This window comes from Acanthochromis polyacanthus, chromosome 18 (assembly GCF_021347895.1).
Source record: "Acanthochromis polyacanthus isolate Apoly-LR-REF ecotype Palm Island chromosome 18, KAUST_Apoly_ChrSc, whole genome shotgun sequence".
Lineage (NCBI taxonomy): Eukaryota > Metazoa > Chordata > Actinopteri > Pomacentridae > Acanthochromis > Acanthochromis polyacanthus.
The window spans coordinates 24,909,054-24,922,532 of NC_067130.1; the positions used below are offsets into that span (position 1 = coordinate 24,909,054).

Below are 13,479 nucleotides of genomic sequence, written 5' to 3' on the forward strand. Positions count from 1 at the left end.
TTTTTTTTCTGTTCCTAGGTTACACCAGGTGGGAGTGGCTAGGTGCACCTGTGACTCCTTACCATCAGTCGGGATGGTTAAATGGGGAGGAAAGCCTTATCATTGGTGCCAGTGGGCCAGATCAGCTGCCAGAGTGTGGAGCTGGTGTTTCCTCGTGTTCTGTTGAAGACAGATGGTCGACTTACTGAAGGGCTGCGTGTTGGGCGCCCAGTGTTGGATTTGTGAAGCCTATTTTGTGTTGAGCTATTCTTTCTCCTTTGTAGCAAATAAATCTCTCTCTGTTGAGGTTGCACCCAGTTTCCCCTGCCTCTGTGTATATTCATTCTTACTACTTGTTACTCCCCTCATCCCCTAGTTCACGGGACGTAACATATATTTAACCATCCCGACTGATGGTAAGAAGCCACAGGTGCACCAAGCCATTCCCACCTGGTGTAACCGAGGAACGGAAAAAAGAGAAGGGAAACACAATCCTACTTACACACCACAGAACGTAACACCTGTAAAAAGTCAAAGTCTTCTTCTTCTTCTTCTTCATTTCCTTTGGGCTTTTCCCTTCAGGGCTCGCCACAGCGAATCAATTGCCTCCATCTAACCCTCCTCTGCTGCATCCTCTTCTCTCACACCAACTACCTTCATGTCCTCTTTAACCACATCCATAAACCTCCTCTTTGGTCTTCCTCTAGGCCTCCTGCCTGGCAGTGGGAAACTCAGCATCCTTCTACCAATATATTCACTCTCTCTCCTCTGGACATGTCCAAACCATCTCAGTCTGACCTCTCTGACTTCATCTCCAAAGCCTCTAACATGTGCTGTCACTCTGATGTACTCATTCCTGGCCCTATCCATCCTGGTCACTCCCAAAGAGAACCTCGGCATCTTCAGTTCTGCTACCTCCAGCTCTGCCTCCTGTCTTTTTCTCAGGGACACTGTCTCCAGACCAAACAACATGGCTGGTCTCACCACAGTTTTGTAAACCTTTCCTTTCCTTTTGGCTAAAACTCTTCGATCACACATCACACCTGACACTTTCCTCCAACCGTTCCAGCCTGCCTGTACACGCTTCTTCACCTCTTTTCCACACTCGCCATTGCTCTGGCCTGTTGACTCTAAGTACTTAAAATCCTCCACCTTCTTGATCTCTTCTCCCTGTAACCTCACTCTTCCACTTGGGTCCCTCTCATTCACACACAGATACTCCACCTTACTGCGGCTAACCTTCATTCCTCTCCTTTCCAGTGCAAACCTCCACGCCTCTAGCTTCTCCTCCACCTGTTCCCTGCTCTCACTACAGATCACAATGTCATCTGCAAACATCATAGTCCATGGAGACTCCTGTCTAACCTCATCTGTCATCCTGTCCATCACCATACCAAACAAGAAGGGGCTCAGAGCTGATCCCTGATGTAGTCCCACCTCCACCTTGAACTCCTCTGTCACACCTACAGCACACCTCACCACTGTCTTACAGTCCACATACATGTCCTGCACCACTCTAACATACTTCTCTGCCACTCCAGACTTCCTCATACAAAACCACAGTTCCTCTCTGGGCACCCTGTCATAAGCTTTCTCCAGATCTACAAAGACACAATGCAGCTCCTTCTGACCTTCTCTATCAACATCCTCAAAGCAAATATTGCATCTGTTGTACTCTTTCTTGGCATGAAACCATATTGCTGCTCACAGATGTTCACCTCTGCCCTTAGTCTAGCTTCAACTACTCTTTCCCATAGCTTCATCATGTGGCTCATCAGCTTTATTCCTCTGTAGTTGCCACAACTCTACACATCACCCTTGTTCTTAAAGATGGGCACCAGCACACTTCTCCTCCATTCCTCGGGCATCTTCTCACTATCTAAGATCCTGTTGAACAACCCAGTCAGAAACTCTACTGCTACCTCTCCGAGACACGTCCATACCTCCACAGGTATATCATCAGGACCAAGTGCCTTTCCACTCTTCATCCTCTTCAATGCCCTCCTCACTTCATCCTTACTAATCTTTGCTACTTCCTGGTCCACAACACTCACCTCTTCTACTCTTCGTTCTCTCTCATTTTCCTCATTCATCAACTCTTCAAAGTACCCTTTCCATCTTCCCATCACACTGTTGGCACCTGTCAACACACTTCCATCCTTATCCTTTATCACCCTAACCTGCTACACGTCCTTCCCATCTCTGTCTCTCTGCCTTGCCAACCTATACAGGTCAGTCTCTCCCTCCTTACTGTCCAACCTAGCATACAAGTCATCGTAAGCCCCTTGTTTGGCCTTTGCCACCTCTACTTTCACCTTACGCCGCATCTCAATGTATTCCTGTCTACTCTCTTCAGTCCTCTCAGTGTCCCACTTCTTCTTAGCTAACCTGTTTCTGTGGATCCACTCCTGCACCTCCTCATTCCACCACCAAGTCTCCTTAGCTCCTTTCCTTCCAGATGACACACCAAGTACTCTCCGACCTGTCTCCCTGATCACATTTGCTGTAGTTGTCCAGTCATCTGGAAGCACCTCCTGACCATCCAAAGCCTGTCTCAACTCTTTCCTGAAAGTCATACAACACTCTTCCTTTTTCAGCATCCACCATTTAGTCCTCTGCTCTGCCTTTGCCCTCTTCATCTTCTTCACCACCAGGGTCATCCTACACACCACCATCCTATGCTGTCTGGCTACACTCTCACCTACCACTACTTTGCAGTCACTGATCTCCTTCAGATTACACCGTCTACACAAGATGTAGTCTACCTGTGCGCTCCTATCTCCACTCTTATAGGTCACCCTATGTTCCTGCCTCTTCTGGAAGAAAGTATTCACTACAGCCATTTCCATCCTTTTTGCAAAGTCAACCACCATCTGTCCTTCTGCGTTCCTCTCCTGGATACCAAACCTGCCCATGACCTCCTCATCATCTCTGTTTCCTGCACCAACATGTCCATTGAAGTCTGCACCAATGACAACTCTCTCACTTCTAGGGATGCTCTGCATCACTTCATCAAGGTCCAACCAGAATTTCTCCTTCTCCTCCAGCTCACGTTCTACCTGTGGAGCATACCCACTAACAACATTGAACATCACACCTTCAATTTCTAGCTTCAGGCTCATCACTCGATCTGACACTCTTTTTACCTCCAGGACAGTCCTAACAAACTCCTCCTTCAAGATAACTCCTACTCCATTTCTCTTCCTATCTACACCACGATAGAACAACTTGAACCCTGCTCCTAGACTTCTAGCTTTACTACCTTTCCACCTGGTCTCCTGGACACACAGTATGTCCACCTTCCTCCTCTGTATCATGTCAACCAGCTCTCTACCTTTTCCTGTCATAGTTCCAACATTCAAAGTCCCTACTCTCAGTCCCAGACTCTTGGTGTTCCTCTTCTCTCTCTTCCTACGAATACACCTTCCTCCCCTCCTTCTTCGACCAACAGTCATCCATTTTCCACCGGCACCCTATAGGTCGACAGCACCCATGGCGGTCGTTGTTAACCCGGGCCTTGACCGATCCGGTATGGAAGTCATACATTTGATTCGCATGTTTGATTTGGCCAAAGTTTTACGTCAGATGCCCTTCCTGCCACAACCCTCTGTATTTATCGGGGCTTGGGACCGGCACAATAAGACACTGGCTTGTGTCCCCTTGCGGCTACATTTGTAAAAAGTCAAAGTGTATGAATAAAATGTACACTAAGGCTCCTTTTTAATTGATAAAAAATACATTACATGCTCTCAGTGTATAAATACATTACTTTCCCTGACGTTTTAGGTTTTTGCTATCACGCAGTATTGAGCATTGATATATTTAGGCAAGTATCATATCAAAGTCAGAATTCTGGTATCGTGACAACACTAGTCACTCCTACATTAAGTGTTTGCCAGCTCAAATGTCTGAGGTCAGAAAAAGTATACAGTGTGACTGGATCCTGAATGATCCTGCACTGGACGTTTGTGAAATTGACTTTAGCATTCAAACTGTGTCCTTTTCAGCTGTTATTTAAAAATGACCAGGGTGCTCACAGAGACGTGACACATGAGATAGAACATTCAGTTGTCATTAGATAAAAAGAAGGAAGTGCAAGAATGAAGTTAACATTCAGTAGATTATTCTATCTGGGTATTACATGTTAGAAGACTCACCTAAAAATCCAACAGGACATGTACAGGTATAGCCATTTATCTCATCTTCACAAGTGCCTCCATTCTGACAGGGTTCAGACTCACATTCATCAATGTTGACAGAGCAATTCTCTCCTGTAATGCAAAGCAAATTAATGACAGACAATTTAAAATGTCCCATCCTTTGTGGATTGGCTTCTTTCACTTTACTGACCTGCAAATCCTTGCTGACACTGGCAAATATATCCAGCTGCATCTGCAAAACTGAGTTCCCAGTCCAGCTCCCAGTGAGATGAATCTGAACGCTCAAAACACTCCCCACCATTCTCACAGGGTTGCATGTCACATTCATCTATGTCAACCTCACAGTTTGGTCCTTCGTAACCTAGAGAAACAAAGCAAAACGTCGTCGCATTGGCTGTACTTACACTGAACACATGCTTGTGTCATTGTCTCCCCTGCCGTAATGTGTACACTTCTCCTTTTCCTTATGATCTTTGACAGTTCTTGTGCCCCCATGCCGGCATCCCAACCTTTCTTTGTAATCCCTAGTTCTTTGTGTATGTATTTTTGGCTTTTGAGTTTTGCTTGTATAGTCTTGAATACCTCTGCTGGATTATTGTGCTTTAATGTAGAATGAATTGTTTTGACCTTCACTCTCGGGACAAGTCATACATCCTTATGTCCTACAGCTGTTCGTATGTGTGTGTGATAATAAGTCTTACACATAGTCAGCCAGAAACCATAAATTTGCCACAAATGAAATATGACTTTGCTGCAAATTTGTGGCAATGTTGCAACTGCAACTGTTTGCCATAAAACTGGAAAATTATGTCTCCAGCTAGTAATGGCGAACTTGTTACCAGAGGGTTACTAGAAAATTTTCCATTATGGGTAAATTATGGTGGCCAACTACTGGTGAGCATGTTTGCCAGTAGTGGCAAGCTTCTCAATTATCCAAGAAAGTGTCACACTGGTGGAAAACATTGGCAAACTTGTGACAACATTTTCTGGCAAACTAATGTCTTTGTTGCAAATCACCTGATAATTTGCTTTTGTAAGAATGTGTTCGGCTGTTGAGAACAAATAACAATTTTTTCCCAGGAAACTTCCATTGCACCTTAAATTTTAAGAATGTGGGTCCAAGCTGATAAAATTAAATCAGTCTCCTCTCAGATTTCATTTGCACCAGAAGAGTTGGAGAAAGACAGGCTCAGGAATGAACAGACTTTGTTTCTCAGTCTATCAAACTGTTAAATCAGAAAGGGTTAGGAGTAAACTAAGAACTGGATGTTAAAATGAATGACTGAATGAATGACTGAATTGCACTGTCACTATTTATTCAGGGCTGCACAGTGACATAGTGGTTAGCACTTTCGCCTTGCAGCAAGAAGATCCCCGGTTCAAATCCCGGGGTGGGCCTGGGATCTTTCTGCATGGAGTTTGCATGTTCTCCCTGTGCATGCATGGGTTTTCTCCGGGTACTCCAGCTTCCTCCCACAGTCCAAAAATATGCTGAGGTTAATTGATTATTCTAAATTGCCCGTAGGTGTGAATGTGAATGTGATTGTTCGTCTGTATATGTAACCCTGCAACAGACTGGCGACCTGTCCAGGGTGTCCCCTGCCTTTGCCCAAGTCAGCTGGGATAGGCTCCAGCACCCCCCGCGACCCCAGTGAGGATAAAGCGGTGTATAGAGAATGGATGGATGAACTATTTATTTATGATGTCTGATGTAGAATATATTTGTATATGTTTTGTGTTTTGTTGTCTGGTTAAATGTTGTGTGTGTGTTTTCCAGCTGTGAAGAAGATGCACAGGAGTGCTGTCAGCACACAAGAAAGTTTGGTGAACAGGGAAGGAAGACAGCGACCATAATGAGCTTGTTTGGTGGAAAGTTTTCTTTTAAAAATCTTCCTGATGGCAGCTTGGATAAAAGTATGGTTGTGTGCAAATTGTGCATCAAAGAGTTCTCTTATTATCACAGCACTTCAAGCCTACGGTATCATCTCAGTGCAAAACATGTTGCTGCGAGCACCAGAGCTAACGTTAGCAATGACAGTCCTGGTACCGGTGTAGCCATCCCATTATAGGCCACTTTTCAAGACACTGAAAGTACTTGAGTTTACATAAAGTCTTCAAATGTTGAATATTTTAGCGACAATTGCACTTTGAGTTTGCAGTAATCTGTGATTGTAGAAGACAGATGAAAAATGCAGATATATAGAAATGAAACATAAACATATTTGTTGTTTAAATCATTATTGTGCCATGGAGGCAGACTTTTGTGACGACTGGTGTTGGGTTGTCTGTCTGTCTTTTAATAACTTAATTACAAACTTTTAGGTTTTGTTTTTTTAAATATTTTTTATAAATCAAAATTTACAGTCCTAAAAAAAGAAAATGTGTGTGTGTGTGTGTGTGTGTGTGTGTGTGTGTGTGTGTGTGTGTGTGTGTGTGTGTGTGTGTGTGTGTAAAACCTATACAAATAGACATACTGTGGGCTTGTTGAGTCATGGACAGTGGCCCAGAGGAACTCAGAATCATTGCATTTGTGTTGAAACTGAAATATTTGGTATGCAGTATGCTGTTCAGTACCTGGCCAGCAGAGACAGTTATATTCTTTGACACCTTCTAAACATGTGGCACCGTGCTCGCAGGGATCAGAGGCACATTCGGAAATGTCCACTTCACAATAGTCGCCCTCAAATCCTGTATCACTGCAGTCACATTGATAACTGCAAAAGACAGAAGCAAAACAAGCTAAAACAGAATTAGCTGGATGACAGGAAAATACAGTCCCTATATAATGTTAAGATGGAAATTCCCTTTTATAACGTTTCAAAATTGATTTTCAAGCATTTTGTTTCTGTAAAGCATCTTCAGGCAATTTGAATGGTAATAGACATTTTATAAATAAAATGTCGTTTCATTTAATTGAACATTGAATCATGGACAATTTGTCACGGCCCCTCCCACTCCTGCTCCGTTCTCCAGCTGATTAGAGTGGCTGTGCAGGAGCATAGCCGGCTCACATCAGTAATCAGCGGCAGTATAAAGCCTGGCTCTCTCCACTGCTCCGTTGCTGGGCCATTATATGCAGTACTCCGTCACGCACACATCGCCGTCTGGACTCTGTCACCCTATGGGTTATCTCGCCTGCTCCGTCTTCCTCTTCTCGCCTGCTCCTCGGTCCTCACCACATTCCCGCCACCTGCTCCCTCAACTCTGCCTCTGCCCTGTTTCCCGACCCCCGGACATTAAGTGAGTCACCACTCCCTGTTTTTGAGTTTAGTTATCCCCCACCACGGCCCCGCGCCGTCGCCCTTAGTTTAGTTTAGTTCCCGTTCAGTCCTTGTTCTGTTTATTCCCCACGCCTCCCTTATGGAGTGCTTTTCTGTTTGAGTTCTGTTAAATAAATTCTTTATCAAATCACCCGCCTGTCTGTCGCCTGCTGCTTGGGTTCTCTCCGCCTAGATCCTAACACAATTGGATTTTGATTTTTTGAAAACCAAACAAAAGAGCCACTTTGTTGTCTTTAAATCTTTTTTGTGTAGTTTTGGTTGTAAGCTTGCTGTGTGATCATTGTTTTGCTGGAAATTAATATCTTCTGCCAAGTCACGGTTGTCTTGCAGACTGCATTAGGTTGTCATACAGGAGTATAACAAACTTCTCTGCATGCATTTTAGCCTCTAACTTTAGAAACCTCCTTGAGTTTGCAGCCGACAAACATCCCCACTTTGTTGCTGCTACTGCCATGCTTCACATTTGGGATGGTGTGTCTGTGATGATGTGTGTGTTTTGTGTACCTTTAAACACTGCTTTTCACTCTCTCATGAAGCTTTGGCTGATAAACAATCTGGGCAGCATTTGTTGTATGCACAGTGTCTCCCATGATTATTATTATTATTATTGTAGTACTTCTAGTAGTAGTGTAATTTCTCTACACAAATACAATCACTGATTTAATTCTGGGATGCTTCATCCAATTTATGACACATTTAAGGCAAGCGTACAACCCAACACTCTCGATGAGTCAGCTGATTTTCATGCAGTTGCAGAACACTAATTGTTGAACTTTCATACAATAAAGGCTAACAACACATTTCCACATTAAAACTGCCAGTCATCACAAAGGCAAACTAGCTTCCAAATAGCTTGTTGATATCCTTCAATTTTCTCTAGTATTCAGTTTTTTTGTTAAACTTTCAACTGACTTTTCACAATTTTCAATCCAATCCTAACCAAACATTATAGATGCTATGTTTGGAGGATTCTACACATTGTCCAAATGTTTGATTTGGGATATTATGTATTAATCTTTCATGATTGTTGAACATATTTTTGAGTGTGGCCACAGCAATTCAACCTGGCTCAAGCTTAATTTGATTTCATTCAAACTTGATTAAATTTAAGGTTCCTACCAGCTACAACCACTGCAAATGCAAAGGAAGGCCTGACATCTTACTGTCACAGCTGCAAGCACATTGCAGAAACTGGATGACAGCTGCAGCAGCTGTAAGCCTCACTAGCTTTAACCTAGACATACAACATAGTTCTGATTTGAATTCGTCTAATACTTCAGATGGATCTGGTCTGGTTGGGCTAAACTATAGAAAGGAGGCTGAAGTAATCCTGCCAGCAATGTTACTTGTTGTTTTGTAGTTAGTTATTTTTAGGTTACCTTGTTTTGGCTTTGTTTCAGTCAGATTTACGTCTTTCTGTTGGTTTGGAAGTTTAGAGGGAGAAACTTTATCTTTCCTTTAATTATTAATGACATTCAATCCTTAAGCATTCTGGAAATAGTACATAACTTAGAAGAAGATGTGGGTATTTATTTTCCAGATAAATGATTTAGTTCTGTGACTAGAAAGTAATCATAATGAGTAAGAGCAGGGACGGCTGGTATAAATGGGCTAACAGGGCTAAGCCCTCCCAAGCAAACACAAAAAAGATGAGAAAATTATTTTTTAAATAACTTACAACAGATTGTTTTAGGTTCAGGTGAAACCAAAGGTAGCAACAGCACCAATTAGTCAAAAGAAAAACATAGAATATCTCGAAATGGGCTTATTTTTTACAGCCCCAGCAGATTACCGTCCGCTTTTATTCATTTCGTTCTTGTAAGTGATTGACAGGTGTCATGTCACGCCCCCATGATTTACTGATCATTTGGGCTAACTTCAGTCAGCCCACAGGCCACTGATTTTTGACCAATAACAGCGAGTTAACACAGCGGTGCTGCTATTTGTGCCAGCGTTGGGAATGAGGGAGAAAAAGTTAAGCTATGACGGGTGTTAGCATGAACAAGGTGGATTATTTCCTTTCTTGTCCATTTTCCTCAATGTCTTTGGAGGAAAAACTGGAAGTTAAGAGACTGGGATCAGATCGGCCAAACGATGTTCAAATAATTCAACGGGACAAATGACAAAATCGTAAGTTTTGCATTTCTTGGTTTGACAGAAAGGACTGGCTAACGGCAAGTGTAGCTAAGAATTCCCTTTTCTGTTTCCCATGCTTACTTTTTGGAGGAGATACTGCATGGACTCAACAAGGAATTGTGGATTTGAAACATTTGTCAGACAAAATTAGAAAACATGAATGCAGCACAAGTCACATCGGAAACAGCATCAAGCTGCCCATGTTAGGAAAAGTTAACATCGCCTGTCAGCTGGATGAGGGCCACTGTACAGAGGCACAACGAGCTGGTGAAAAAAAAATAGACATGCACTATCAAGGATTGTGGACTGTATTAAATTTTGTGGAGCACAAGAGCAAGCTTTACAGGGGTCTGATGAATCCCCCTCTTCAACGCAACGCGCCGTATTTCTGGACCTGGTTGACCAATTTTCTTTTTTAGACAGCCAGTTAGCAGATCACCTGTCAAACACACAAGTTGCAGAGTACACGTCCAAGACTAGCCAAAACGAATTGCTTGATTGTATGTTAGCTGTTTATGAACAAAAAGTGACTGATGAGATATCACAGACAGCATTTGTGGCTGTGCAAGCTGATGAGACAACCGATGTGGCATGTGTATCTGTATGTGTGTGTGTGTGTGTGTGTGTGTGAGTGAGAGAGAGAGAGAGAGAGAGAGAGAGAGAGAGAGAGAACTAAAGTATAGTGTACCTGTAATTGATGTAACTGTATGTATCATAGGTGATGTTAACTATTTAATCGGTATTATGCATTTGTTAGCCCACCCAACAAATTTTACCACCAGTCGCCACTGAGTAAGAGATATGAACTAGGGTCTAGTACAGCAATGATAAGGGAATATGTGATAAAGTAGCACATGATCCAGGTGTCTCTGTGACCTGCAGTTCAAAGAGCTCTGTATCTCTTCATAGTCGAAACTCTTGGCTACCACAGACATGCTGACCTACCTGTTCACCGTGTCATGACAGATTGCTCCATTCTGACATGGCTCACTGGCACATTCATCAACATCAACCTCACAGTTGATGCCGTCGAACCCGGGCAAACACTCACAGGAGTACATGCCGACTAAGTCGTGGCAAATGGCTCCATTGCGGCAGGGGCTGGAATCGCACTCATCAATTTCAGATTCACAGTTTACTCCTAGAAGAGGAAGTGTAAGTCAACATGTCATTAAAAAGCACTTGGAGAGAAATATGAAAACAATGATGACAATGACATTTTATATCAGGTAAGTTGTTTACAGTAAAATAATCGATAACACTTCTGTAAATCAGCATATCAACATAGCAAACTTCCCATTTGTTCTAATTTACTTTCCTCCACTGTTTTATTCATGTATTTATTTTTGACTTCAGAGTGTAGAAAGAAAGTCTGTTTTTGTTTATATATATATATATATATATATTTATCCCTCAAGCGACCGAGTGGAGTCATTTATGACCCCAGCCATATAATTATATTTGCCGTTTTTATATCTTTTATCCGAAAAATGTTTCCTACCATGAATTTGTCAATCTACTTGTCCTGCAGCTGCTCATAGTTTTTTGTAGAGATCGGCCAACTGGTGTGTCAAGGATAATGGAAACTTGTCTGGGATCACTTATGACCCCAGAAAGATGTATAGGTTTTTCACTATTGTAGGCCTTAGTTTTATTTATTTATTTTTACCTCTAATCGCTATATTTCAGTGTTTTGCAGTGCACTATAGCTGGAAGACCTACATTTTTAGCCACAGCTGCCCTAGGGCAGACTGACTGGCTGCCAATCCACTCCTACAACCCCTCTGACCACCACCAACATTACACAGCATACACATTCATACACCAGTGTAAGTGGCAGCACTGGAGGTAAGGTGGGTAAAGTGTCTTGCATTGGACGAACGGCTCTGCCACCTGAGCCACAGCCGCCCCTAATCTAAATATTTCTCTGCATGTTACATTGCACACATACAGACAAGATGTTTGTGTAGATTTTGTTTTTATGTACTTTTGATTTACTATTGAGGAAACAAAATGAATAAAGTTTTAAAAGAAGTGGCAGACAAAGCGTGTCTAAATAAATGTTATTGCGTTCTTACAATGCATCATATTGTTCATATGGTTTTACTTTAGCTCTGAGTCAAAAATTATTAAAATCCATGAATAATTACAGAATGTTATTTTAGAATATCCATCTTAAAATGCAGTGGAGTGGAATAGGTAAGAAAGCACAAAAAGAGGCACTAAAGTAGACAGACTCCTGTGTAAAATATAGTGGGGTCATAAATGACCCCAGTCGGTCATTGTAGTCGCTAAAATAGCTTGGTTGCTTGAGGGTTTTATATATATATATATATATATATATATATATATATATATATATAGTATATACCTTGACATATGCAAGTCAAGGTAGCGTCTTTTGAAATAATGGAAGCACAACTGTGTGTGAGCGCATGAGTTTTGGCTGTACCTGAAAACCCCACCAGGCACTCACACTCATAGTGGTCCTTCTCATTGATGCAGGTAGCATTGTTCTCACAGGGTCGTGAAGCACACTCATTTATGTCGATTTCACAGTTGTAGCCCTGAAAACCAGGCACACAGAAGCACTGAAACTCTCCCACTCCATCTATGCAAATAGCACCATTCTGACAGGGCTCTGATGAACACTCATTTATATCTTCCTCACAGGTCCTCCCTTCAAATCCTGGTGCACAGTGGCATTCAAAGCCTTCTGATAGAAGTACACAAGTCCCATTGTTCCTGCAGGGTTGATCAATGCAGTCTGTCACATGTGTCCTGCAGTCCTGTCCACCGTACCCAGCAGGACACCTGCAAAAGTACCCATTCAGCTGGTCCACACACAGAATACGGGGCTCAAAGCAAGGGTTGCTCTGACACTCATCCATCTCCTCTGTGCAGTTGTCACCTGTCAGGCCATCTGGGCAGATGCAGTGGTATTCTGTGGTACCAGGAATGCTGGTGCAGTCTTCACATGGAGCAAAGGAACAGGCATCATAGAGTTCATCACAGTTTTTGCCCATGTATCGCAACCCTTCTCTAGCACAGATACAGGCATAATCATCCATGGTGTCCACACAGGTAGCGCCATTTTGGCAGGGTGTAGACAAACATTTGTCTGCTGTGGCTGTACAGAGGGTCCCTAAAAACAAAGGAAACATTATATCAATTTTTGCATTTTCAAGAGTATCTCTACTCTGCAACAATGCTTCATAGTCTGGAGGTTGGAACACCTCATGGAGACTTTTGACAGGTCACCAGATATTTCTGTAACAAAAAATGATGTCAGTGATTTCTACTGGAATACTGGATATACTGACTTCCTATAGGCTCAAAAAAACTTAGATTTCTCCATAAGTGTTAAAATGGCATCTGTGCCTCTTCTCTCACTATAAATCAAGAAAGAATATCCAAATCTTTTTAATTGCAGGTTTAATTATTGGACATACAATTAGTACACTAGAGCTAAAGCGATCCAAAAAAAACCCCCAACTGTTGAACTCAAATGCCCAAGTGAGACCAAACAGGCTGCCTGCTTGTAAACCTGCTGCAGTTATTCAGTGTGATATTTCCTCTAATAATAACTGCATTTTATGAGATATTTCACAAATCTGCCAACTAAATTGTTACCTAACAATTTCTTCACCAATATGTTTGTAAAGGTGTGTAATAACATGGTTTAAAATGTTGAAATTCAACTCCTGTGGGAAACCCTGAAAAAACCTGCTCAACTTTGGGTACCAATAAATGATTGTCAAAAAATAGATTTTTTTGAAATCGGGCCTTAAGTAACTTATGAGGGGTCAAATCAGGGTTTTTCATGATTCTGAGTTGATTGTTAGCATTTTTATTTCACATCATACTCTCTTTTGAGTAGGAATAATTTCTAAAAACATCTCATATTCTACATTGCAGGACAT

At 42.2% G+C, this 13,479-nt stretch overlaps 1 protein-coding gene across 1 annotated transcript in view; it reads right to left on the minus strand.

Annotated features, from left to right (window-relative positions):
* The window catches only part of LOC110963696 (fibropellin-1-like), a 32,937-nt gene that overhangs the window by 4,740 nt on the left and 14,718 nt on the right, over positions 1–13,479 (minus strand). The window contains exons 2-6 of the mRNA XM_051938896.1: positions 12,009–12,701; positions 10,502–10,697; positions 6,714–6,853; positions 4,330–4,500; positions 4,137–4,250 (exon numbers count right to left, since the gene is read on the minus strand). Of these exons, the coding sequence (XP_051794856.1) occupies positions 4,137–4,250; positions 4,330–4,500; positions 6,714–6,853; positions 10,502–10,697; positions 12,009–12,701 (1,314 nt within the window). The remainder of the gene's footprint in view (positions 1–4,136; positions 4,251–4,329; positions 4,501–6,713; positions 6,854–10,501; positions 10,698–12,008; positions 12,702–13,479) is intronic.